This window comes from Corythoichthys intestinalis, chromosome 4 (assembly GCF_030265065.1).
Source record: "Corythoichthys intestinalis isolate RoL2023-P3 chromosome 4, ASM3026506v1, whole genome shotgun sequence".
Taxonomy (NCBI): Eukaryota; Metazoa; Chordata; class Actinopteri; order Syngnathiformes; family Syngnathidae; genus Corythoichthys; species Corythoichthys intestinalis.
The window spans coordinates 62,365,817-62,390,118 of NC_080398.1; the positions used below are offsets into that span (position 1 = coordinate 62,365,817).

The window sequence follows — 24,302 nt, forward strand, 5'->3', positions numbered from 1 at the left end:
AGCAAGAAACATAAAGTCCATGCAAATGATTTGCTTGTTTTGGCTACACAAAATGATGTGGTGGCCCGCATCTAGCCTTAAGTTTGACGCCTAAGATCTCCACCATCACAGTGACCCAAGCCATTTGTAGTGAGTAATATTTATGAGGCGATATGAGGTAGTTATGTGTATTTCTATGCACCGGCACGAGTCAATACGGCTGCGTTTGCGATGCCAAAAGTGACTGACTGTCCACAAATGCGAAAATTGCATTACTTGCCTCATTTTGGACAGAAGTGAAAGTGATTTAAAGTAGACAAACATGTAGGAGAAGTCCCCTTTATTTGCCTTGTTTTCTCATTTTTACAATTGGTCAACTTTAAGAGACGAGTTTTTCCATTTCAACAAACCCCTAATCAAAATGTATAAAAATGTAAATAAAGTAATGCAACCATGATATACCCTTGTTATCCTGAATTTTGGGGCAGTTTAAATGACGCCCACTTCACCAGAGGGTGCAGCCTTATGTGGAGAAGGGGAGACGAAGAGACTAAGTGAAGACTATATGGTTTAATAAGCTTTCCGAAGATACCTTGTTAATTACAATTGGTGAGAAAATAAGCAAGTTAGAGGCCTTTACCTCGCACCATTGTAATGGCAAAAAAATGTCAGGTTCGGAAACCTATTGAATTTCTATTAAGCACACTGACCAAGACTAGCTCTAGTCCATATCTTTGATATTACTCGTCATAAAATAATGATCTTCGTGTAACTGGAATCATGCTTTCATGCAGATTCTAATTATACCAATTTTGTTAGCAACAACAAAAAATAAAACATTTTTCTTCTTTGTTCACATACCTACATTAGGGACATAATCAGGGGTGAAAGTGGCTAGAATATCTTCCGAAACTCCCTGACAAAAAGGTCACCGCGCAGCCAGATGTCTTTTTTTTGGTGGGGAGAAAGCAGCCCGTTCCGGTCCACTTTCACCCCTGGACATAATTCGGGATTACCTTTTACACACACTTGTCAGACATTCGCACACATTCTGTTACAACGTTTCTAAACATACTATTCAAACATTCTCCATACAATACTTACTTTTTATATTGCTTTCACATACTACTCAAACATTCGTAAACATACTAGTGGAATGTTTTCACATGCTTTACTGATTTTTTTTGTCTTCTTATAAATACGACTCACAGGTGATAACAAATTAGAGAAACCTTCTCACAGACGATCCACAAAGGCTTTTAGAGGAGAAATTGAATTTTACACAAATGCTTCTCACACAATACAGTAAGGGAGGAATTTTACCACCATATCGTATTCCCTCATTAGTGGATTGGAAATAGGTTACAGGTTTGTCAGAACTTTTTTCAGCAACAAGATGGAGCCATTACTTAGCATGTGTAGATAATGGTGGAAAACACACACAAGGTTGAAAAAGCAGTTTCTGTCCTAGCAACCACCTTTTACATAAACTACTGTATTTTAAGCCAAAAGAATTGTTGTGTTTGACAGAACAATATGTCTATATTAGGTGTCGGGAACCTATGTTTCACGTGCCACATATGGCTCTTTTGATGAACGCATATGGCTCTCTGCCAACCCGTCATCTGAAATGTGGAACCCACCAGGCTCGTCTGACATGAACCAGCTATGATGGTGCATTCGCACATTAATCTTGGACACTTCAAATGTGCGTGGCAATAATATGCTTCAAGTTGGGTCGCGCGGAGATGGGTGAGATTGCCTCGTGTGTTAAGTCACTACTCGGCCAGCGGCGGGGTAGGCTCCTCCCTGCTCGATGCCGAGCGAACTGGAGTATATAAAAAATACATAGGAGAAAATTAAACCACGAAACGGACCCGCATGGTACGTCACACAGGCGCTTTACTTTCGTGAACTTTTGGACTGTCAAATCCTCGCCACTTTTGGAACCCGAGACTCATTAAACGGCCTCCCCGCAAGATCTGTCTCGGCCACTGTTACTCACACGCCCCCCTGGTCGTCCCGGATTGTGGTTTCCTATTCCAGGAAATATTCGTGGCGCCACAAAAGTTTCTATTTGTTATTTTCCTTGTGGTGGGTGCACAACTGGGCAAAGATTGTAACAACCCAAGTAATGATGTTAGACTTTCTTTGTCCTTTTCTCAAGATTTATTTCAATCGCAAATCGTCGACTGCTCGTAAAAGCAGAGCGTGACCACCCTCTGCCTCCCGTGTAATGCATTCAAATGCGTTCACGAAAGAAACAGTGCTTACAAAATGGACTCGGAAAAGCTGGCAAAAGAATATAGAATATACAGTGTGTTTATATACATACATACACATAGACACAAACTGTATGGTTCTTGTGGAATCACATTTTAAAATATGTTGGGTTTTGGCTCTCTCTGTCTAAAAGGTTCCCCTGGTCTATATGCTGCCATAGCAGTTTCATGGCGCAATATGGCCCCAGACAAATTTTTTAATCTGTCCGTTTTACCCCTGAAATGCCCGTCATGGACACATCGCAACTGCTGTACAGTAGTTTCAACCCAGCCATGAAAAGAAGGTAAGTAATTATATATATTATTCAAAATGTCTATCATTTTATCATTAGTTTTAAAAAGAAAAACGACTTTAAAAAGTTATTCACTCGTGTCTTTCAAACTTTTAAACAAATGATGTCACAATGTTAAACAACTGCATCGTTACATAGGTCACGTATGATAAATAATCGGTACAACCCCCAAAAAAAAAAAATGTTTAAAAGGGAAAATATTTGAAAAAGAAAATCTCCACCACTTGTTTTGTCAGGGACTTGCATCTCGTGCTACATGCGATATGACCATGTTTAAGCGATAAAAGCCAAACAAATCCCGGCTATCAATGTGTCTTTAATTCCAAGCACGTTTAATCGTGCACCAAGACACCGAAAATGTAGCACGAGCCAGAAAAAAGGCATACTTGCAGTCGAATGCTAGCGCGAGAAGAAGTACAGACAGGCTAACTGACTGCATGCTATCCATTAGCTTTTTGACCTGTGTTGTCGTTTAGATTGCTTATTATGGGATGATCTCGATGTATTATGTAGATACATTCGATACTTAAATGATACAGCCTAGGTCCGAGGTTTCGAGGCTAAACACAACATCTTTTCCTTGGGAATTCTCCATTCACTTTCACATTACTGCCTGCATTGCTTTTCAGAAATGATCATGCTACATAGATCTACACAGTGGAGTATAGAAATTTAAGTGCCTGTGACATGAAAAAGCATGTTTATTTCGTAATACACGCGGTATTTTATGCTCCTGAATGAAATGAACCGCTTGGATGTGTGTGGAAGCGATCGCTATATTTATTTAGTTTTTTGAATCCCGCGCCATGAAAATGAGTGGCTTCCGGCAACAGTCTCGATTTGAGAAAGAGGGCGCTGTGACGTGTACGGAGGAAGGAGTCCTAATCACTATACAGCCGTACTGTTGTATGAGAAGGACTAACGATTCAGCTGATTTTGCGGATTAATACGCATCACGCCAGCCAAACGGCTGCAGAAAAATCTTGCTGTACAAGGGAGAGGCGTGTGCGCCTTTTTGGGGTTTCAAAAGGTTCCCATTCAACGGTGGATATTGGCCAAAACAAACCCTACTACTGTGGGACCATGGGACTTACGAGGAAGTGAGTAAACATCGTGTTTTGTATTATATTAAATACTGGGATCATTTTAACATGTAGGTAGCTTGCATTTTGTGGCTAACATGCTCCTTGTCCCCTCGGCCGATGACCGGCTGCTTGTCGCACATCTCCCCGCCGGGAGAGCACTATACTCGGCTTTTTCCCCTCTTCATGTGCCCGGTGTTCTGTCAAATTTTCCGACTGATCAGAAATTGCAACTTTGAGTTAAAAATAGCCGCGAATACAGCGATTACAAAGTAAACACTACAAACTTTCTTTAAATAAAGAACTACTTACGTTTGATCATGGATGGGCATGTAAAAAGCTCTCCTCATACACATTAGCTGCACGTTAGCTGCACAACAACTGCAGCCGCCCTCCTCCACTGAGTCTCTCGCTGTTTACGGCTTCGCCGTGTAGTAAAGCATTATTTTGCCATATTCGTGTTGACCATTTGGCAGCTACACGCTCCTCCGACGTCGGCCGGTTTGTTCAGCGGTCATTGTCCAGCTGCTTCCCCAGCGAGCTCTCATGTCCGTAGTAGCAGGGGAACGAGCTGTAAATTGTCGGGCGGTTTGCTGATCGGCGAAGACAATCGACTACACAGTCATCACGTGAAATGATCCGGCCTAGTTATGTGTGCTTTTCCGCTTCGAAGACTTTGAAACATCACTCGGTTCGGGTTAGCATGTCGGCTAGCTGTCACGCCTCTTGGTTTGTTTACATTCTCCGAAGCTGGGGAAGGGCAATGATATAAGCCCGATTTAGGTGGCATAAAATATCGTTCGGGAGGTGCGACAGTAAAGGTGAAGTCGACAGTTTTGACCATTATGGAGTAATTTTGTCGTCTTGAATAAATGCATTTTTATTATTTCATATTCAATTAAGCACAAGACTGTTATTCGTCATGACCATGCCATTTATTTACCTATTGGGGAAAAATACTTGGATAAAAAGAATATCCTGTAAAAATATTTGATTAGAGAGACTGAAACAATGACATTTTGCGGCTCTCTTCGTCACGTTTTCCTTGTTCTGAATAATTTCCCCTCAACGGGCTGACTGGTCCTTCTTAAGCCATTTATTTAGCTATTGGGGAAAAATACTTGGATAAAAAGAATATCCTGTAAAAATATTGGAGTAGAGAGACTGAAACAATGAGAAAATGCTCAGAGAAAATGCTGGATTTCAGTTCTTTACCTGTCACATTTTACTAGGCAATTGCTTTTTCCACACAGAGCCAGGTTGTTTTGACACAACATTTTGTGGCTCTCTTCATCACGTTTTCCTCGTTGTGAATAATTCCCCCTTTATAGGCTGCATACTAAATCAGATGAAATCGTGACTCCGCTGACGTCATCCACCTGTTGGGAACGCTAGAGCCCTATAATGGTAGGCATGGCTAACCGGCAGATTAAAAGACTAATTTCTTGTATATAGTCGAATCGTCTCAAAATATGATTCTAATTCACATAATAATCCTATTTAAGACTTTTTTTTCTCCTGCTGTACGCACTTTAATGTAGACTGACCCAAATAAATAAGAGATGCTGAGGGATGCTATCATAGATGTGGGGAGGACAGTGTGGTCAGGGACAGCTGACATCAAACACCGCCACAAGTTTACAACACAGAGTCTAACAAGACTGAGCACAAAAATGACAGTGAAAAGGCTGACAATGTGGAGTTTGGTGGTCCGAGTTCCCTTCAGGTTATTGATCCTGTGTAGTTCTTGGCTAATCCTTCACAATTCTTTGGATCATTGAGACCTTACGAGGTAGATCTTGCATGAAGCCCCAGTCCGAGGGAGATTGACAATGTTTAGCTTATTTCATTTTCTAATAATTGCTCCAATGGTGGATCTTCTGCTTTGCAATTGCCCCGTAAGTCTTTCCAGCCTTATAGAGGTCTACAATTCAAACCCGCCTATCATTTCTAAGTTGGAGAACTTCAAAATCGCAAGGTGTTCAAATACTTATTTTCCTCACTGGATGGAAGGGTACAGATAGAGGCTACAATATAATAATAATAATGATAATAATAGTCTGACGAATCGGGTTTTAATGTGGCGGTTGTATTTTGCATGCTGTGCCTGAACAGACTGAGAGAGTGAGAGAGGTGTGTTAGAGCTTTAACTGTCACTTTTCATGTTCTGTTGTTGTTGACGTCAGCTACGGCAGACAGTAGCACAGTTGTGTTGCACAAGTTCTGAAATAAATGATTAAAAACCTGACGAAGCTGGCGACTTCCTTAACCTATAGAGACTGAAGAACGGAGGTCGGAGGAGGAATGTCGAGATCGTAGACATATAGCATCCTTTCCATCTTAATTTCAATGGTAAGTGTCACCTTTTTCCTTTTGTCACCACCTGCACTAACCTTCTTGGGACCCATTTTGATTTCTCCCACAAAAAAAATTAGCCGTGCTACTGTCGGAAAACTGTGAAATTGTGACGCTGTTGTAAAACGTTGTATTTCGAGCATGTGTCAAGACAAATGACGAGTCATATTTTACGTCGGATGTCAAAAGGATCCTATGTGGAGGTACAACGATACTTTGTAATTATAACTTACGGCGGTATTCACTTAGCATTTTTATTTCCTGCCGGGCAAACTTTTGCAGTTGAACCACAGCTAATATCGGGAGAAATATCTTCAATGTTATACTATGCTACCTGACCTGCACCAGAGCGCTCGGTGGAAACGCGGTCGATTCATTCTTATCACTATCTCCTTGCAAGCTCGGATTTTCAGAATCGGAAACTTTCAAACCAAATTTTTCGAGCCACTGGTATCGTAAAACATTTTGTAAGACATTAGCATGTTTGTGAGAAGGTGCCACATTTGATTTCTGCTTTTTCTTAAAAAAAAAATAATATTTAACCCCCAAAATTAGTATTGTGTGTGAGGATATTTGAGCAGTACTTGTGTGAATATCTGACAACTGTGTGTAAAAGGTAATCTTGAGTTATGCCCCTAATGGCACCTTATACACATTCATCCCTTCCCACGCACATTCATACACGATTTGGTGGTGCTGGTCCTATGCCAGAACCACTGAGAGCAATTTAGGATTCAGTGCCTTCCTTGCACAAGGACACTTCAACAGTGGATAGCCATGATTTGAACCTGTGACCCTTCAGTCAGCGGAAGACCCAGGCTCAAATGCATTTTTAGAAGCACTTCAGAATTCTTCATAAATCCCATTTACACTGTTTTAAGAACCTTTCTCAGAATGAACGTATATGTCATATTGAGGAATCAGGCCAAATTCAATAATGAACTACATCAAAAAGTTGGTTATAGGTGACAGTGTAAAAGTGTGATATCAGTCATACCCCGCCCTCTCCTTTAGTTTCATATCAGTAATGCCGTCTTTGGACACCAGTTTGTTAAAAACGAGAATCCCAATAACCATGTTAACCTGTCAAAAGAAGAGGCATAAAATTAATACAGATAAGTCAGTTTCCTTTTTTAATGCATGCAAAAATAATCTGATCAAGACTGATAAAAATACATCATTAAACATTTCAAAATATTGTACTCAAATGTTAAATGTTAGTGATGCAAGCATAAATCACAAAAAACCTGTCACATCATTTCTGTCAAAATACATTCTGAACCAGCCAGTTGCACAGCACATACAGTTTGTATTGGCCATACTTCTTATTGTTATATATTTTAAGATCTTATTGTTTTGCAGTCTCCTCGCTTAATGTTTAAGATTAGCGAAGTAGAAATAACACAAAGATAACACAAACAATTGTTTTTTCATGATTTTGTTGCAGATTTGCAAAAACTAAATGCTACTAATCTAATAAATCCATATTTATATTCTAAGGACCTTTTTTATTCAGATGTACCATTTTTCTTGTTACTAAAATTTAATATGACCTTCAGAGGGTTAAGGAGGGAACTATTAAAAGTTACTTGACCTTGTGTGGAAAAAAGTAATTACCCAAGGGGCCGTTTACTTGGGGACGATGCGACCCAAGACGGAACGATCGTGTTGCGGATGGCCTCGCCTTTACACGGCGACTGCGAAAACGGAAGGCGAAGACACAAACTTTTGATTCTGGCCTTCAAAGCGGAATGATTCATCTTGGGGGGATTGCTCCGCAAACATATGAATGAAACGCTCTTGCTCAGATGACGTCAGCACTCGAATACGTCACTTTGGGCACGCGCAGTCACTGCTACTATGCAGTCAAAAAAGCAAACATGGCAGAATGTCGGCTTTAATTGACTGTTTCTATGATATTTTTTCTTTTAATAGATTTTATGTTCGCGTTTTTGTGCCTTTTGAAGCAAAAGAAAAAACGGCATTGCTTCGAGTGGCCGTGTCTGTTGTCTTCCGGGCTGAGAAGGTTGTTGTCAAGGAAGTGCGTTATTGGTTGTCGCCTTGTAAAAACAGCATTGGCTCCAAGGGCCAGACATGAATACTACATCACTTTCACACAGAACTGCAACATCGTTCGAATGGAGATGGAACCAAGACGGAACCATGTCAATGCAAACATGAAAGGCGTCATATTCTCGGAGCGTCACCACTTGTTTCATAAGAATAATAATAATAATTATGATAATTAAATAAATAGCAAAAAAAACTTGTCAAATATACTGTTTGACAAACCATAGTCATGACAAAATGCAACAATCAATTCAAGAACAAATGAGGAAGACGATAAAAGTAAAACTCCATCAGTCTTCAAAAGGGTTACAAAACCATTTCCAAAGTTTTAGGACTCCAGCAAAGATGATGACAACCATTATCCACAAATGTGGACAACTGGAAGAATGGTGAACCTTCCCAGGAGCACGATGAGGACTCATTTAGGAGATCACAAATTCAACCAGACCAACGTCTATAGAGGTGCAGGCTTCCCTTGACACATTGGCTACTGTTGACAGTGATGAATAAACCAGTTTCGTCCGTCCGTTGGTCCATCCATCTCATCCTGATTATCCGAGGTTGGGTCATGGGGGCAGTCAGGGAAGCCCAGACTTCCCCTTCCCAAACCACGTCATCCAGCTCTTGTAGGGTGATCCCTAGGTATTCCCTGGCAAGCCAGAAGACATTAAATAGTCTCCCAAGCATGTCCTGGGTTGGCCTTATGGCCTCCTCCCAGTGAAACTTGCCCAGAAAACGTCATCAAAGAGGCGTCTGGGCAGTAATCTGATAGCCACCTTATCTGGCTCCTCTCAATGTGGAGGAGCAGTGGCTCTACTCTAAGCCCCTCCCGGATGACCGAGCTTTTCATCCTATCTGTAATGGAGACCCTGGACACCCAGCGGAGGACAGCCATTTCGGCCTCTTGTTCTTTCAGTCATGACCCACAGCTCCTGACCATTGGCGAGGGTATGAATGAAGATCGACCTCTAAATAGAGGGCTTCACCATTAAGCTCAGATCGTTCTTTAACACGATGCAGAGCAGTGTCGTTTTCGTCAACGACGACGACAGCGAAAACATTTCGTTAACAAACTTTTTTTTTTCATGACGATGATGTAACGATGACGAGCTGAAAACGCGTCTTGGATGACTATAACATGACAAAAAAAAATTCACGTCTGACGAGACGACAACGACATGAAAATGCACCATCATACCCGTCATATGTTAACAATGCTTCACCAATCGTTCAGTTAAATTGCTAAATGGTCTTTGGTGATTCGTTTGGCAACGTTTTGGGCGGGTTTTGGACCTGTGGGTGTGAGTGTGGGGATGACGGGGGCTAACGAACCGTTGAACAATTTGTTTGAGCAAGTCTTTTTACTGAACGAACCAGAAAGGATTCGTTTCCTTTCTTGTGTATATAATGCTGAATGTTTTCATTGGATTTGTAAATGCATCCCTCTCCCCCATCCAGATCCTTGAGGTCGGAAGTGCCTAAAGAGAACAAGAAGCACAACAGGATACAGTCGTCTAGTACAGCTGTTCTTGCCACAGTGTCCAAATACAAGCCAGACTCGCTGGAACAATGTGCCAAAGAATATGCGCTTGCTCTTTGGATTGAGCGTACCTGCTACCTGCGGCTACCTGCTTCTACAGGTGAGTTACTATAATGCAATTCAATTTGGACTTGTTCTGAGTGGGCCAAGAGTTGGTTAGTTGGTATGCTTCCTTAAGTTCCTTATAAATTTGACTTGTACCTCCCTACAAGGCAGAAATTTTATTTGACTGCATTCATTGTGTAAATTTCACCAAAGCTAGTGTTGTGAAAATAAGTGTTTACTTGACCGTCAATGTTCATTCGAAATTGTTGGAAAATTTTTTATTTCATTTTTTTTTTTACTCAAACCTTGTGTATCCGTCAACCAATGCTAGTTTAAAAAGAGTTTCATCAAGTAAAACTAGACTAAAACTTGTTTCAATATTCGTCGACTAAAACTAGACTAAAACGAACACATTTTGAAACGACTAAAATATGACTAAGACTAATAAGTATTTTTGTCCAAAAGACTAAAATTAAAAGGGCTGCCAAAAACAACATTGATGCAGAGTCCACATCACTGCTGGAGGCGCACTGATCCGCCTGTCGATGTCCCGCTCCATTCTTCCCTCACTCGTGAACAAAACCGCAAGATACTTAAACTCCTCCACTTGGGGAAGGACCCCGGAGAGGGTATTTCACCTTTTCCCGACCAAGTAGTATGCTCTCATATTCGAAGGTGCTGATTCTCATCCAGTCCGATTCACACTCGGTTGTGCAACACTCCAGTGAGAGTTGAAGATGGTGCCTTAATGAAGTCAACAGAACTACACCTTCGACAAAAAGAAAAGATGCAATACTGAGGCCACTAAACTGGAACCCCTCAACACCTCGGCTGCTCCTAGATATTCTGTCCAGAAAAGTTATGAACACAACCATACACACACATAGGGCAGCCTTGGTGGAGTCCAACACGCTCTGGAAATGGATCTGACTTACTATGCAGACCAAACTCTTGACACAAGTCATTCAGGGATCGTACCACTTGGGAATTAATCAGATATTCTCTATAAAAGAACTGTTCACCACAGTCACGTTGGCATCTTACCACTTACAACGCCAACACTGAGGAAAGAAAACAACAACCTTCCTACTTTTGTAACTGCTCTAATGTCATTTCATAAATTAACTCACTGGTTGAAATTGAAAGTGACGCCCAATCAGTTTTGACTCATATCTATCTCACCCTCAGTGGCACTGAAACATGATCTGTTAGGTCATTGCTACTCAAATCACTATGAATAGTGGTGAATGAGTTAAGGTCAACGGTCATGATTGAACAAAAAAGAAATAAGAAAAATGCATCTATTGTAGAGTTCATTCTTCTATACCCCTCATCCTCACTAGGGTGGCGTGGGTGCTGGAGCCTATCACTATTGATGATTCCGTGGCAGAATTCTAAGGGGAAAACCATTGCTGAGCAGAGAAAATATAAAGGTTTGTACTTTTGGAAAAAAAAACAAAAAACAAGATGATTCCCAGGAAAATATTGTGACAGTTGTCATCGTTGTTGTCTCCCGCTAATCCGGGGAAACAGCCTCAGCAAAGAGGCCCAGACAGCTCTCTCCCCTGCCACTTCCACCAGGTGGTCTGGGGGAATCCCGAGACATTCCCAGGCCAGCCGTGAGATATAACACCTCCAGCGTGTCTTAGGTCATCCCCGGGGTCTCCTCCCAGTCGGACATGCCTCCTGAGGGAGGCGTCCAAGGGGCATCCTAACCAGATGTCTGAACCACAACAACTGGTTCCTCTCGTGGAGGAGCAGCAACTCTACTCCGGATGACCGAGCTCCTCACCCTATACCTAAGGCTGAGCCCAGCCACACTACTAAGGAAACTCATTTCAGCCGCTTGTATCCGTGATCTTGTTCTTATGGCTCAGCTCCATCTTCAACCGGAACAGACCGGTTAAGCGGCCACAACACTGCGTATGCCGCCCCAATCCGCCTGTCGATCTCACCCTCTGACCCTACCCTCACTCGTGAACAACATCCCGAGATAACTGAACTCTTCCATCTGGGGCAGGCACTCGCCCCTGACCTGGAGCGAGCAATCCTCCCTTTCCCGGCTGAGAACCATGGCCCCGGACTTGGAGGTGCTGATCCTCATCCCAGCCTCTTCACACTCAGCTATTATCATGATGATGGTTATTATGATTAAAAGAATAATTGGCTTATTTGCCACTCAGAGAAAATGCTGGATTTCAGTTGTTTACCTATCACATTTTACTAGGCAATTGCTTTTTCCACACAGAGCCAGGTTGTTTTGACTGTTTTCCCTCAAGAAAAAATCAAATAACCATTGAAAAACTGAATTTTATGTTTAATTCTGTAATTTCTTTTAAACTTACAGACAAGTTTAAAACTCTTAAGACAGCTCATTTATCAAGACTTCGTCCATTGTTATTTTCCTGTTACTTCTGAATAGGTTGCCAAAATAGCACAATATCCTCCCGCCTGACCCGTTCTTATTGGACATGCTTTCTGACATTATGGCGGTGGCGCTGTCAAATAGAATCGGTTTGTTATCCTTCCCCTTTTCGCAATTGCTTACTGGAGCCCCCAGAATTCCCAGCAACGCTCCTGTCCACAGGGTTCCCCCCTCACGACATGCACAATGATAAGGTTTGTCGACAGCATACTGGGCGCTGAAAAGTGTAGTGCTTTGAACACTAACTAGTTGCTCACCATGCCACCACTATAGCAAGGCTTAAAAAGTCACTCACTTTGCTATTGTTCTTCTTGTTGAGGACACTAACTAATATTGCTACTCCACTATCATTTGTGGACGGATCAGAATTACATTTTATAGGTACTTACAGGGTTCCCGCAGATCTTTGAAAAGTCTTAAAATGCATTGAACATATTATTTTAAAAATAATGCCTAATTTGGTATTAAAATCTAAATTTCAAATGCATTAAAAAGGCAAACACTTAAGTACCATTTCATTTTGCATTTCATTTTGCACCAAACACACATATTTCTCACTGCATAAATGAACACTTACTCCTCTATAGTGCCAGCTAGAGGCACAAACACAGTCTATCATGTTCCGTATATTTTGGATTATAAATTGCAATTTTTCATAGTTTGGCTGGGGGTGCGACTTATACCCAGGAGCGACTTATGTGTGAAATTATTAACTCATTATGATATCATTTCACATGTTATTTTGGTGTTTTGGAGTGACACTAATGGTTTGGTAAACTTGTTACCATGTTGTATATGCTATAGTTATCTGAATAACTCTTAATAGCTATGGCCACGTTCACGTTCTGCCTTTGGCAATGTGTGTTCAATTGTATTATTGACTTTTTTATATTGAAATGCATGCTTTTAGTTTGTGCCGCTTTCACGTCCAAGTGGGGGCGCACTCGCACTTGTTTACGTGAAGAAGAGCGTTTACATGCCAGAAGATGGACAGCTACGCAGCGTCTCTGAGCGAGTGGGCGAGAGAGAGAGAGAGAGAGAGAGAGAGAGAGAGAGAGAGAGACGGCTGCGAAACTACGTTCATGTTTATGCTTGTAAAATATCTCTACAGAGGCAACGCCTGTGTGTATCATCTTTTCTGTTGTTGCTGTGTGTTGTCCACCCGCGATCGGCCACTTAGAGCCAGTTGTGTAGTTGTTTGAACGCTAATGCTAGCGAACGCATGCTAACAGTTTGTGTCATTGCTGTAATAGTTCAGAATTATCGTTCAATTACGTTGATGCGAACTGGTTTGGTATCGAGGACGAAATTGATTCACCAAATTATACGGAAGTCCAGCATCGTCATTTGGGAGTTTAGCTAGCTGTATAGCCAGGACCAAGTCTTAGCGTCCTGGTAAAGACAGTATATTCGCATTTCGTTGTTCATGCATCATGTCATTGTCATGTACATTATCATACTGTACACTTATTCAGCATGCAGTTCTCATTGTATTTTTTTTTTTTTTATTAAACTGCCTTTCAAGATGACGTATCTGTTCTATGTGTTGGATTTTATCACTTAAATTTCCCTCAAAAAAGTGACTTAAACTCTGGTGCGACTTATATGTGTTTTTTTCCCTCTTCGTTGGGCATTTTGTGGCTGATGCGACTTATACTCAGGTGTGACTTATAGACCGAAAAATATGGTATATGTTATAAAAGCCGGCCCAGCTTCTCTGATTTCTGGGAGTAATATGGTGCTGACTGGTTCTTGCGAGATTATAATAGCTGACTGCATTCCAGAGCCAAGTGACAGCCCCTACAAACTACGCCCACATGATATTACAGTGGTAGCATCTGATGCGTCTCATAGCTATCACATGTAAACAGAACTAGATGCAAAATGACATACTCAGCGGCATTAGTAAATAGCTGCCATCTTAAAGCAGTAGACTTATCAAGCAGGCTCTGATGTAGCGAACCTAAGGTGAGTAACTTTTTATCTAAAATACTTCTAAATTGGCAAAACATTGACTTGAATCTGTCTTTAAATGTGGAAACAGTTTTAACAACTTTCACATGTCGAAAGTAGACAGAAGGGAAATAAAGCAATAATGCAATAACGGGAACAATTTTAACAACTTTAACAGTTGATTCAAAACATTACATGACTTCCAAACATAACAAAGTTTACAATTTAGTTATGTTCAGGCGTGCCACTGTGTCCGCAATAACCCTGTGTGTAGTTAAGTTTATGGTAAGGAGTTGCGCTCAGGCCTATTGTCCCAAAAACCCTTTGAACTTCCCATAGTAAACAAATCCTTTCGCCATTGTACCAACAGCATGCATGGTTTGTATGAGGCGTGGTTTGTGGCGGCTATCACTTGGCTCTGGGCTGCAGTCAGACCCTTCAAAGATTTCATGGAAGTGCAACTAAACAATGGTGCTGTCAAAACATTGAAATCCCGCAAGAATCTTCACTTTGTAGATCTCTTCAAATACAGGTAGTCCCTGGATTACGAATGATTTCCTTTCCTATACGGTCGCCATAACCCGAAAAGTTGGAATAACCCTTGAAGTATACCTACAAAACCCCTAAATCTCAAAATAACTATCCAAAAACATACATTATAGGTCATTGTACTGTCCTCGCCAAGACATTGGAGCTAAATCCTAGCTAGACAGGAGGCTTATCTAAGACTTGATTGACCTACGTGAAGATGGTCCCCCATCAGACGCAAATTTATATAAAAATGATGTTCATTATTTGTGCTACGTTTGTTCTTGTTTGTGCTGAAAAAGGTTACGCTTGTGCTGCTATTGTTTTTAAAATATTTTCAGTTCTTTAATTGGCCGGTCTGAGGTCAACCAACCAAAATGGTGTCAATTGTTTATGCTTAGTTTGTGCTGTAAAAAGTTTCGTTTGTGCTTATATCATTTTTGAGACATTGACATACTAATTTTGAGTGAAGATGTCACTTGCAGCCCCTCCGTCGCAGCTGACGGAGCGTACCAACCCTGTCAATAACAGAGTGGTGTCCCAACAACTAATGCAAACGTAACACAAACGAATGGCACGCCTTCAGGTCCATTTTGCAGTAAATCGGGGGGCTGTGAGTCATGTCATCAATCGAAATTAATACCTGAAGCTCAATCTCATCACTCGACTGACTGTGTGCAAACACCCCAGTAATGGCGGCCAATCACTAGATGGTGATGAACACAAATCTCTAGCCAGATTAGTCAATAGATAGACAGGCATATCGATGTGTCATGAGGCACAGGCTAGATTGCAGTCATTAACAAATGATTTATTATTTCTCTGCGGCCCGGTAGCAAATGCGCCACGGACCAATACCGGTCCCCAGCCCGATGGTTTGGGATCACTGCTTAAGAATTCTTTATGCAAAGAAAAACGCATTTGCGCACGCGAAGAAGAATGCCTTTACACACGGAAGAAGAACACATTTACGCACGCGCTGTCACGTAACCAAGTGAATGGGAGAGAGAAAAAAAATACCACTTCAAGGGTTTATGCACCGTTTGATGCGTTTAAAATTTCCACAGTGGCGACACCTGTCTTTGGGATGTCAGACATCCAGGGAGATTTTATCGACCTTAAAACCCTTTAACACCGGCCGTGTCAACGGCGACACATTTAAGGTTATCATCTTGGAAGCCTCGTCATGCTGTAATTACGTCACCAACGTGGCACTGGTTGGTCTCATTTGAAAGTGCGGAAGTTGAGGTCCACAGCTGTTTTTACATGAAGTCAATCAACCAAATAAAATGGGAGATAATTTTGAGTTTTATCATTTTTATTGCTCTAATAAATAAACATTAAATCGGTGCATGAACCATGTGTTTATGTCCATCATTTGTTGTCCTTAAAAAAAAAAAAAAAAAAAAAAAAAAAAAAAAAAAAAAAAAAGCACCACAAAAAAACTACATATCCCAGGAGCCATTGTGAGGTCACGAAGGACGGGCGTAATGTACGTAAACATTTTTAATAAATTCTAAAATCTAAGGAGAAGGGAGGCGAGGTAGCTTGCGACGGCCTGTTGGATTGAGAGAGCAACTTTACAACGTGCGGAATGAATCGAAAACTAAATTTAGCGCAAGCTAATGCTTTATTTCATCAATTTAAGCAGAGGATGGGCCAGATTTGTGGTTTTCTTCGGATGAGTCGGCGAGTGAGAAGTGACAGCCGTGCGCAAACGCCGGAAGAGTGAGCTGTGTGACGTAGTGTGTGACGCTACCCTGTGTCCTGTTCAAAGGGAAACTGAGTGGCATGTCTGAAAAAAATGAAACTGAAATAGTTTATTGTCAATATTTTTGAAAAGACACATTTTTAACGAATAATTTTGGGATTTTCTTGTCTTTTTGGGTCCAAAATGTTAGTTATAATTGGTCGGTGAAGAAAACAACAGTTTGGACTTGAAGGTTATGGTGTCCTGAAAAAATGGACCCAACCAGGCCATTGTGAACATTTTTTTTCTTTGAAATATAAAAGCAACATCAAAAGCATGCAAATTCGGATGAAATAGGCTCAGGTGTTAAAGGGTTAACCAACACCCACCTCCAACCATCCCAAGAACCGACCCCGACCGTGTCCAATGCATACACACTTATGGCCACTTAATTTCACCATTTTAAAAAAATATATTTATAAATGAATAATAATTTAATAAATTTAATAAATTATTTACAATGTATTAAATGTAGTGTAGTAGTGTAATGTATTAATTAAATAAAATAATTTTTTTATTAATTTAGACTATGTTTTGCTTAACTTGAATTTTTTGTCTTTAAACTTCAAAAATAAAATACAGGTGATAGTGTGTTCAATTTAGCCTACATCAACATGTCTTTTACAATCATTAGGTTGACCGAGTTGCACACAGTTCACACCACTTTGGTTTCAACATTCTTCACCTTAGCTAGACAGGGACATACTTTCGTATATTGTGCTGCAAAGTGAATTTTGAATTTTCGTTTCTTCGTTCTGCCATCTCACGATCCTCCTCGACTGAGAATGATAACCTCTGTAACGATTGAAAACGGTAAATTGAAGCCCGCCTACACTGGAAGCTTATTGGCTAATTTTGCAGAGTAAACCAATCAGCTCGCTCTGTCTAACAGCCGTACTGAAGACTCACTCTATAGGTGTTATTGCTGTATTAGCAGCTAATTGTAATTGCAGATTTACGTTGCTGTTAATATGTCCAGTATTGAGGATGAGAAAGATTTATTTCATTTTCATTTTTAGTCTCACTCTGCAACCTCTTGATGTCAGGAACAGCTAGAAGAAGGCAACAAAACACACAGACTTATGGCATCATCCTGTCCAAGCTGAACTTGCCAACGTCTTAGCAAAGACAGTACATGCGCGTTTATGGTGCGACTTTTAAAATGTTCTGCGAGCGGGAATTATATATACCTCTGAATAATTCTTCGTAATATGAAGCGAAAAAAGAGTCTAAAAACTTTACCAATGATGAATTTTCTATGTACTGAAGCTTACGTATCTCGAGGTACCACTGCATGTCATATAGTTCAGTGTGACTATTAGCAACGACTGGACCAAACTTCTTGATGTCCTGGAGTGTATTGTTTTATATGGTTTGTTGTCGAGTTGGTCTTAAATTTAAGAACCCAAACTGCTGTAGGAACCCTATGGATATATTCTAGCAATGTATGGACATCCATCCTTTGAAACTGAGTATTTGATTTGATGGCCGTCATGCTGAATTGAAGTTGTGCAGTGTATGCATCAGTGTTGTTAATCTTACTTAAAAAAAACAGTCACACAATGAGAAATTTAAAGGGTTTTTGGGACAATTGGCCCTAGCCCAATTCTTTACCCTAAACCTAACTAGACACAGGGGTATTGCAGAAATTGCGATAACTAGATAGTAACCTTTGCTATGTGTGGAAGTCATTTAATGTTGTGAATCAACCGTTAAAGTTGTTAAAATTGCTCCCGTTATTGCATTCGTTCCCTTCTGTCTATTTTCGACATGTGTAAGTTTTAAAACTGTTTCATCATTTTTTGCTGATTTAGGAGCATTTTAGATAAAAAGTTACTCAGGTTCGCTAGGAAGGTTCTCTACAACAGAGCCTTTCTGAGAAATATACTGCTTTAAGATGGTGGCTGTTTACTAACGCATCTATCATACATGTTGCTAATAATGTCATTTGCATCTAGTTCTGTATACAGTTGTGGTCAAAAGTTTACATACACTTGTGAAGAACATAATGTCATGGCTCTCTTGAGTTTCCAGTTATTTCTACAACTCTGATTTTTCTCTGACAGAGTGATTGGAACAGATACTTCTTTGTCACAAAAAACATTCATGAAGTTTGGTTCTTTTATGACTTTATTATGGGTGAACAGAAAAAAGTGATCAAATCTGCTGGGTCAAAAATATGCATACAGCAGCGCTAATATTTGGTAACATGTCCCTTGGCCATTTTCACTTCAATTAGGCGCTTTTAGTAGCCATCCACAAGCTTCTGGCAAGCTTCTGGTTGAATCTTTGACCACTCCTCTTGACAGAATTGGTGCAGTTCAGTTAAATTTGATGGCTTTCTGACATGGACTTGTTTCTTCAGCATTGTCCACAAGTTCTCATTGGGTTTAAGTCAGGCCATTCGAAAACCGTAATTCTAGCCTGATTTAGCCATTCCATTACCACTTTTGATGTGTGTTTGGGGTCATTGTCCTGTTGGAAGACCCAACTGCGCCCATGACCCAATGTTCGGGCTGATGACGTTAGGTTATCTTGAAGAATTTGAAGGTAATCCTTCTTTTTCAATATCCCATTTACTCTCTGGAAAGCACCAGTTCCATTGGCAGCAAAACAGCCCCACAGCATAATACTACCAGCACAATGCTTGACGGTAGGCATGGTGTACTTGGGGTTAAAGGTCTCACCTTTTCTCCTCCAAACATATTGCTGGGCATTGTGGCCAAACAGCTCGATTTTTGTTTCGTCTGACCACAGAACTTTCCTCCAGAAGGTCTTATCTTTGTCCATGTGATCAGCAGCAAACTTCAGTCGAGCCTTAAGGTGCCGCTTTTGGACCAAGGGCTTCCTTCTTGCACGGCAGCCTCTCAGTCCATGGAGATGCAAAACACACTTGACTGTGGACACTGACACCTGTGTTCCAGCAGCTTCTAATTCTTGGCAGATCTGCTTTTTGGTGATTCTCGGTTGAATCTTCACCCTCCTGACGAATTTTCTCTCAGCAGCAGGTGATAGCTTGCGTTTTCTTCCTGATCGTGGCAGTGACAAAACAGTGCCATGCACTTTATACTTACAAACAATTGTTTGCACTGTTGCTCTTGGGACCTGCAGCTGCTTTGAAATGGCTTCAAGTAACTTTCCTGACTTGTTCAAGTCAATGATTCGCTTTTTCAGATCCATGTATGTATATTTTTGACCCAGCAGATCTGATCACTTTTTCTGTTAACCCATAATAAAGTCATAAAAGAACCAAACTTCATGAATGTTTTTTGTGACAAAGAAGTATCTGTTCCACTCACTCTATCGGAGAAAAATCAGAGTTGTAGAAATAACTGGAAACTCAAGAGAGCCATGACATTATGTTCTTCACAAGTGTATGTAAACTTTTGACCACAACTGTATATGTGATATCTACCGAAGCATCATGTTGGCGTATTTTGTAGGCTATCGGCTACAGTCAGGTATTATTGGAGCTACCTAGCATAGTAGCATCACGTTTGCAACGGCGTCACACTCCCTTGCCTCCTCCCCACTCCTGCTCTGCTCTCTCGTCCCCGTGAATTCGTCTTTTTCAGACTTTTCTCGGGTCAGTCAACCCACATCGTAATGCATAGTAACGCACGGCTTTCCTGCCTCAGTAACGGTAACGGCGTTGCCAAGATGAGAAAAGTAATTAATTAGATTACTCACTACTGAAGCAAATAACGCCGTTAGTAACGCCGTTATATTCTAACGCCGTTATTAGCAACACTGGTATGCATTTTGACATAATGCTGCACAGACCACGAAACATTAGTGCAAATGCATTTTATTGGGCAGTCTTAATTCATTCTAACTTTTGGTGATATACTTCCAAATTCTTTGAAGCATCACTGTCAGTATTTTATTCATGCCAAAGGAAGTGACTGCAATTTGGACTACTACTACCACTACTATTCACTGACTATCGTTGACTTCAACTTTCAGATTAGTCGGTTCAACCTAGAGGACAGATTACAGATTTGCTAATTTACATTCTGAATTTCAGTATGGTGGAAGGTCTGAGTTTTGGAGTTACTTGATGCAAAGGTGGATAAAAGAAAAGAGCATAGACCCAGTTTACCAAGACAACAGCGGCAGCTGGTCCCACAAATGCATAGAGAAGACCTCCTTCCAGAGACAACCAGCAGCTGCAAGAGAAAAGCAGGTAGATATGGATAGCAGAATACAACGTGAGAATGCATTATGTGGCCGAACTAAGGTTTTGAGCTGACCTTAAAGTGAAATGACCGTGTATTAACTAAGGCTGTAATTAAGGCTGAAATGTGGAATGCGAGACTTGAACAGTGTTTGGTGATTTCACACCCAATTGGGCTATTTTCAAAGACTCGATGCGGAAGAGAAATGCATTGGGCAGTTTGATGAAATTTGGGCTAACTTTGACAAAATCTAATGGTTTCGGAAGGAACATTTTGGTTCATTTTAACAGTTTAACATAAATCTCGCATATTCAGCAACTTAAATAAGTTAGCCAATTTTGCCATGCAACAACACGTATACAAAAATGTAATGTAAATTATACTAGGTGAAAATGGTTCATTTCAAATATAAAGTCATGTATGTATGTAAAGTTTCTTAATTATAAAATAAGAAATTTTACTATTATCATACAATGCATACAATCTCTATAAGTATAGTGGCAGATGGGCTTGCTATTATGTGACCCATAGCAGGGGTCAGGAACGTATGGCTCGCAAGCCATATCTGGCTCTTTTGATAAGCGCATTAAGCTCTCAGCTAACTCAGAAATCTTAAATTTGGATAGTCCAAGACGGCATCAGGGAAGGGGCTGTCATTCGATGTTGTCACACGCCTTGTCAACAAAGACTACTTGGGGTCTTGCTATATCATCTTTGAACACTTTTACACAAGTCCTCTACTGTTCCAGCACTTGAGCAAGCAGGGATTTGGAGCTTGTGGAACATAAAGGTAATGTGAAATGACTACATATTGCTCCTCATATTCACATTTTGTTCAACCAAATACTATGAAAGCATTGCTGCAGAGAGGAGGTGGGGGGTCAGCCTGTTAGTGCTCAGACTATACGCCGTACTCTACATCAAATTGGTGTGCATGGCTGCCACCCCAGGAGGAAGCCTCTTCTGAAGACGGTACACAAGAAAGCCCACAAACAGTTTGCAGAAGACATGTCAACAAAGCACATGGATTACTGGAACCATGTCCTATGGTCTGATGAGACGAAGATTAATTTGTTTGGTTCCGATGGTTTCGAGCATGTGTGGCGGTGACCAGGTGAGGAGTACAGTGTGTCAAGATACGTGCGTCATGCCTACAGTCAAGCATGGTGGTGGAAATGACCCCCCCCACCTCTTCAATCTCTGCAGCAATGCTGACAGCACTCCTGTAACGAGTCACATGACATTTTGGAGGGAAAATGACAAGCAGTACTCAATTTGGATGTACATACTGTAGTTCCCATGTGGTGTACTCACTTTTGTTGCCAGGGGTAGAGATATTAATGGCTATATTTTGGGTTATTTTGAGGGGAAAATAAATGAACTCTATTATATAAGCTGCACACAGACTACTTTTAATTGCGTCAGAGTGTCATTTTGTCAGTGTTTTCCCATTAAAAGATATACTTATATATATCTGCAGAAATGTGAGGGGTGTACTCACTCTTGTGATACACTGTATATAGTTTTCATTTTATGGCCAGTTATGCACATTTAGAGAAAAAGTATCTAATGAAGTTTAGTGTAAATTATATATATATTTACTATTTTGCACTGTTGGTGTCCTGTCTAACCTGTTTTGACCATAGTATGTAGAAAGGACAAAAACGCCTATTACCATACCTGCTGTTTTTGGTGAATTATCAAATATAAAACTATTCAGTCTCATTTTTTTCTGTTGAATGTCTAGCCTAACAAGTTGAATAAATATTATCACGCGTCAAAACGTCAAGCATGTTTGGTTGTCAATGGGACATCAATATTACAAATTTTGACCTTTTTTTTTTTTTTTTTTTTTTTTTTTTTTGGTCTTTTTGGGTCCAAAATGTTGTTTATAATTATTCAGTGAAGAAAAAACAGTTTAGACATGAAGGTTATGGTGTCCTGAAAAAAAGGACCATTGAGAACATTTTTTTCTTTGAAATATAAAGGCAACATGCAAATTTGGCCAAAATAGGCTTAGGTGTTAAAGGGTTAATTTTGTAATATTACAAATTTTGACTCATAATATTACGACTTTTCTCTCGTAATATTACAATGTATGACTAATATTTTGATGAGTCTGGTAGTCCTATTTTTTTCTTTCTTTCCTGCTTTGGACTTTTGCTGACTGGATATTGAGGAAGATTAAGGCCCTCCTCTGGCAACTGAAGTCACGTGAATGAGAAAATTTGATTGACTGTTTCCTCATCGTCACTGATATATGTCACAAAAAGATCAACTCGAACACAAAAATGTGTAACCCGACAGCTTGGGGTGTGGCCTATCTAGTCAACTGGCGACAATGCATCAGGCCATCTGTCACGCTTCAACAACTTTGCTTTGACGTGCTACATTCGCTTTGTTTGGGAACCCAAGGCGCGAAGAGGAAAAATCGTGGCCAGTCTCAACGTAGCAGACTCAAGAGTTGCTGTTTGGCAAGAGATCTCATCAACCTCCACTGACTGCTCAGCCAGCGGAGGGGCTAGCACCTCCCAACTCTGCTGAGTGGATTGGAATATTTTAAAATGCATGGGGAAAATGAAACCACGAAACCACGAAAATGAACTGTGCGGTACCCCAAGTCACACCCACGACATAATACCCAAAGTCATTTTAACTTTCATCCGACATAACTTTTTGGGCTGTCAAATTTGCGCCATTTCAAGGAGAGCAAGGCTCACTAAACACCTGCCCTGGGAGGCTCAACCTGTTTCTCAGTCACTCTTACGCACACGACCTTCTGGTGGTGACGAAAATGGATTCTAAATGAAAGACACTTTTTGTAAATCCCTAATTCAGACATTTGCCTTCCTGTTTGATAATTAAAGAGCAGCAGTGCTACAGGACAGGGGAAGAGTCTCAACTTTCAATCACATTTCAATTACAACATGGTGACGGTAGGGTAGGGTAGGGTAGGGTAGGGTAGGGTAGAGTAGAGTAGAGTAGCTCAGGTACAACAAAATTGAAATGTGCAGTTGTGCGTTGTTTTAGGAAGAATAGAGTATGTACACATAGACACCTCCATAAATACATGCCCATATTGATATACTATACCTACAGACCCACACACATACTCATGAAGACAATACAATACAAGAATAAAAGAACATTACATATTTTGCACATTATTGATGGTGCAATAATTGCATGACATACATTGCAACAGGGCCACAGGAGACACGCTCTCAGTAATAGGGGCCTTAATACTGTTGGCATAAAAGCTGTTCTTGAGTCTGTCTGTTTTAGCTTTTAGTATCCTAAAGCATCTGCCAGAGAGCAGCGGCTGAAAAAGATGCAGGGTGAGTCTGATCCTTGAGAATCTGTTTGGCCCTTTTAAGACAGTGCTGATTGTGAAGGTCTTCCAGGAAAGAAAGTGAGCAGCTGGGGACCTTCTGTACTAAGGTGACGACCCTTTGAAGCACTTTCTTGTCTGCAGCTGTGCAGCTGGAGAACCACACACCAATACGCCAATATGTCAAAAATGCTCTGTATGAGGACTGGTAGAAGGACACAGGCAGTCTATGTGTCAGGTAGTTCTTCCTCAGCAGCCTAAAGAAATTGACTTTCTGCTGGGCCTTCTTGGGGACTCTGATGCTGGCACTTCCATAAATTTTTAAAAATTGTGGAAATAATAGCTATAAACTGTAGCACATGCAAACCTACTTCATTGAAAACTAAATTAACACTGTAAATCAGTTTAGTCTACCCCTTGATTAATTTCTCTCTTCAATAATATCTTTATGTGTATAACTTTAACTCTTTACACACAGAGATACGCTCGTG

The 24,302-nt window shown here is 40.7% G+C and overlaps 1 protein-coding gene across 8 annotated transcripts in view; it reads right to left on the reverse strand.

Annotated features, from left to right (window-relative positions):
- Positions 1–24,302, reverse strand: part of LOC130914451 (adhesion G protein-coupled receptor B1-like) — a 428,372-nt gene that overhangs the window by 145,146 nt on the left and 258,924 nt on the right. For all 8 annotated transcript variants that reach the window (XR_009062924.1, XR_009062926.1, XM_057833647.1 and 5 more), the window contains exons 22-23: positions 20,405–20,471; positions 6,989–7,074 (exon numbers count right to left, since the gene is read on the reverse strand). Coding sequence is in view for 6 of the 8 variants with exons in the window: in XM_057833647.1 (XP_057689630.1) it covers positions 6,989–7,074; positions 20,405–20,471 (153 nt within the window). In the remaining 2 variants the exon portion in view is untranslated. The remainder of the gene's footprint in view (positions 1–6,988; positions 7,075–20,404; positions 20,472–24,302) is intronic.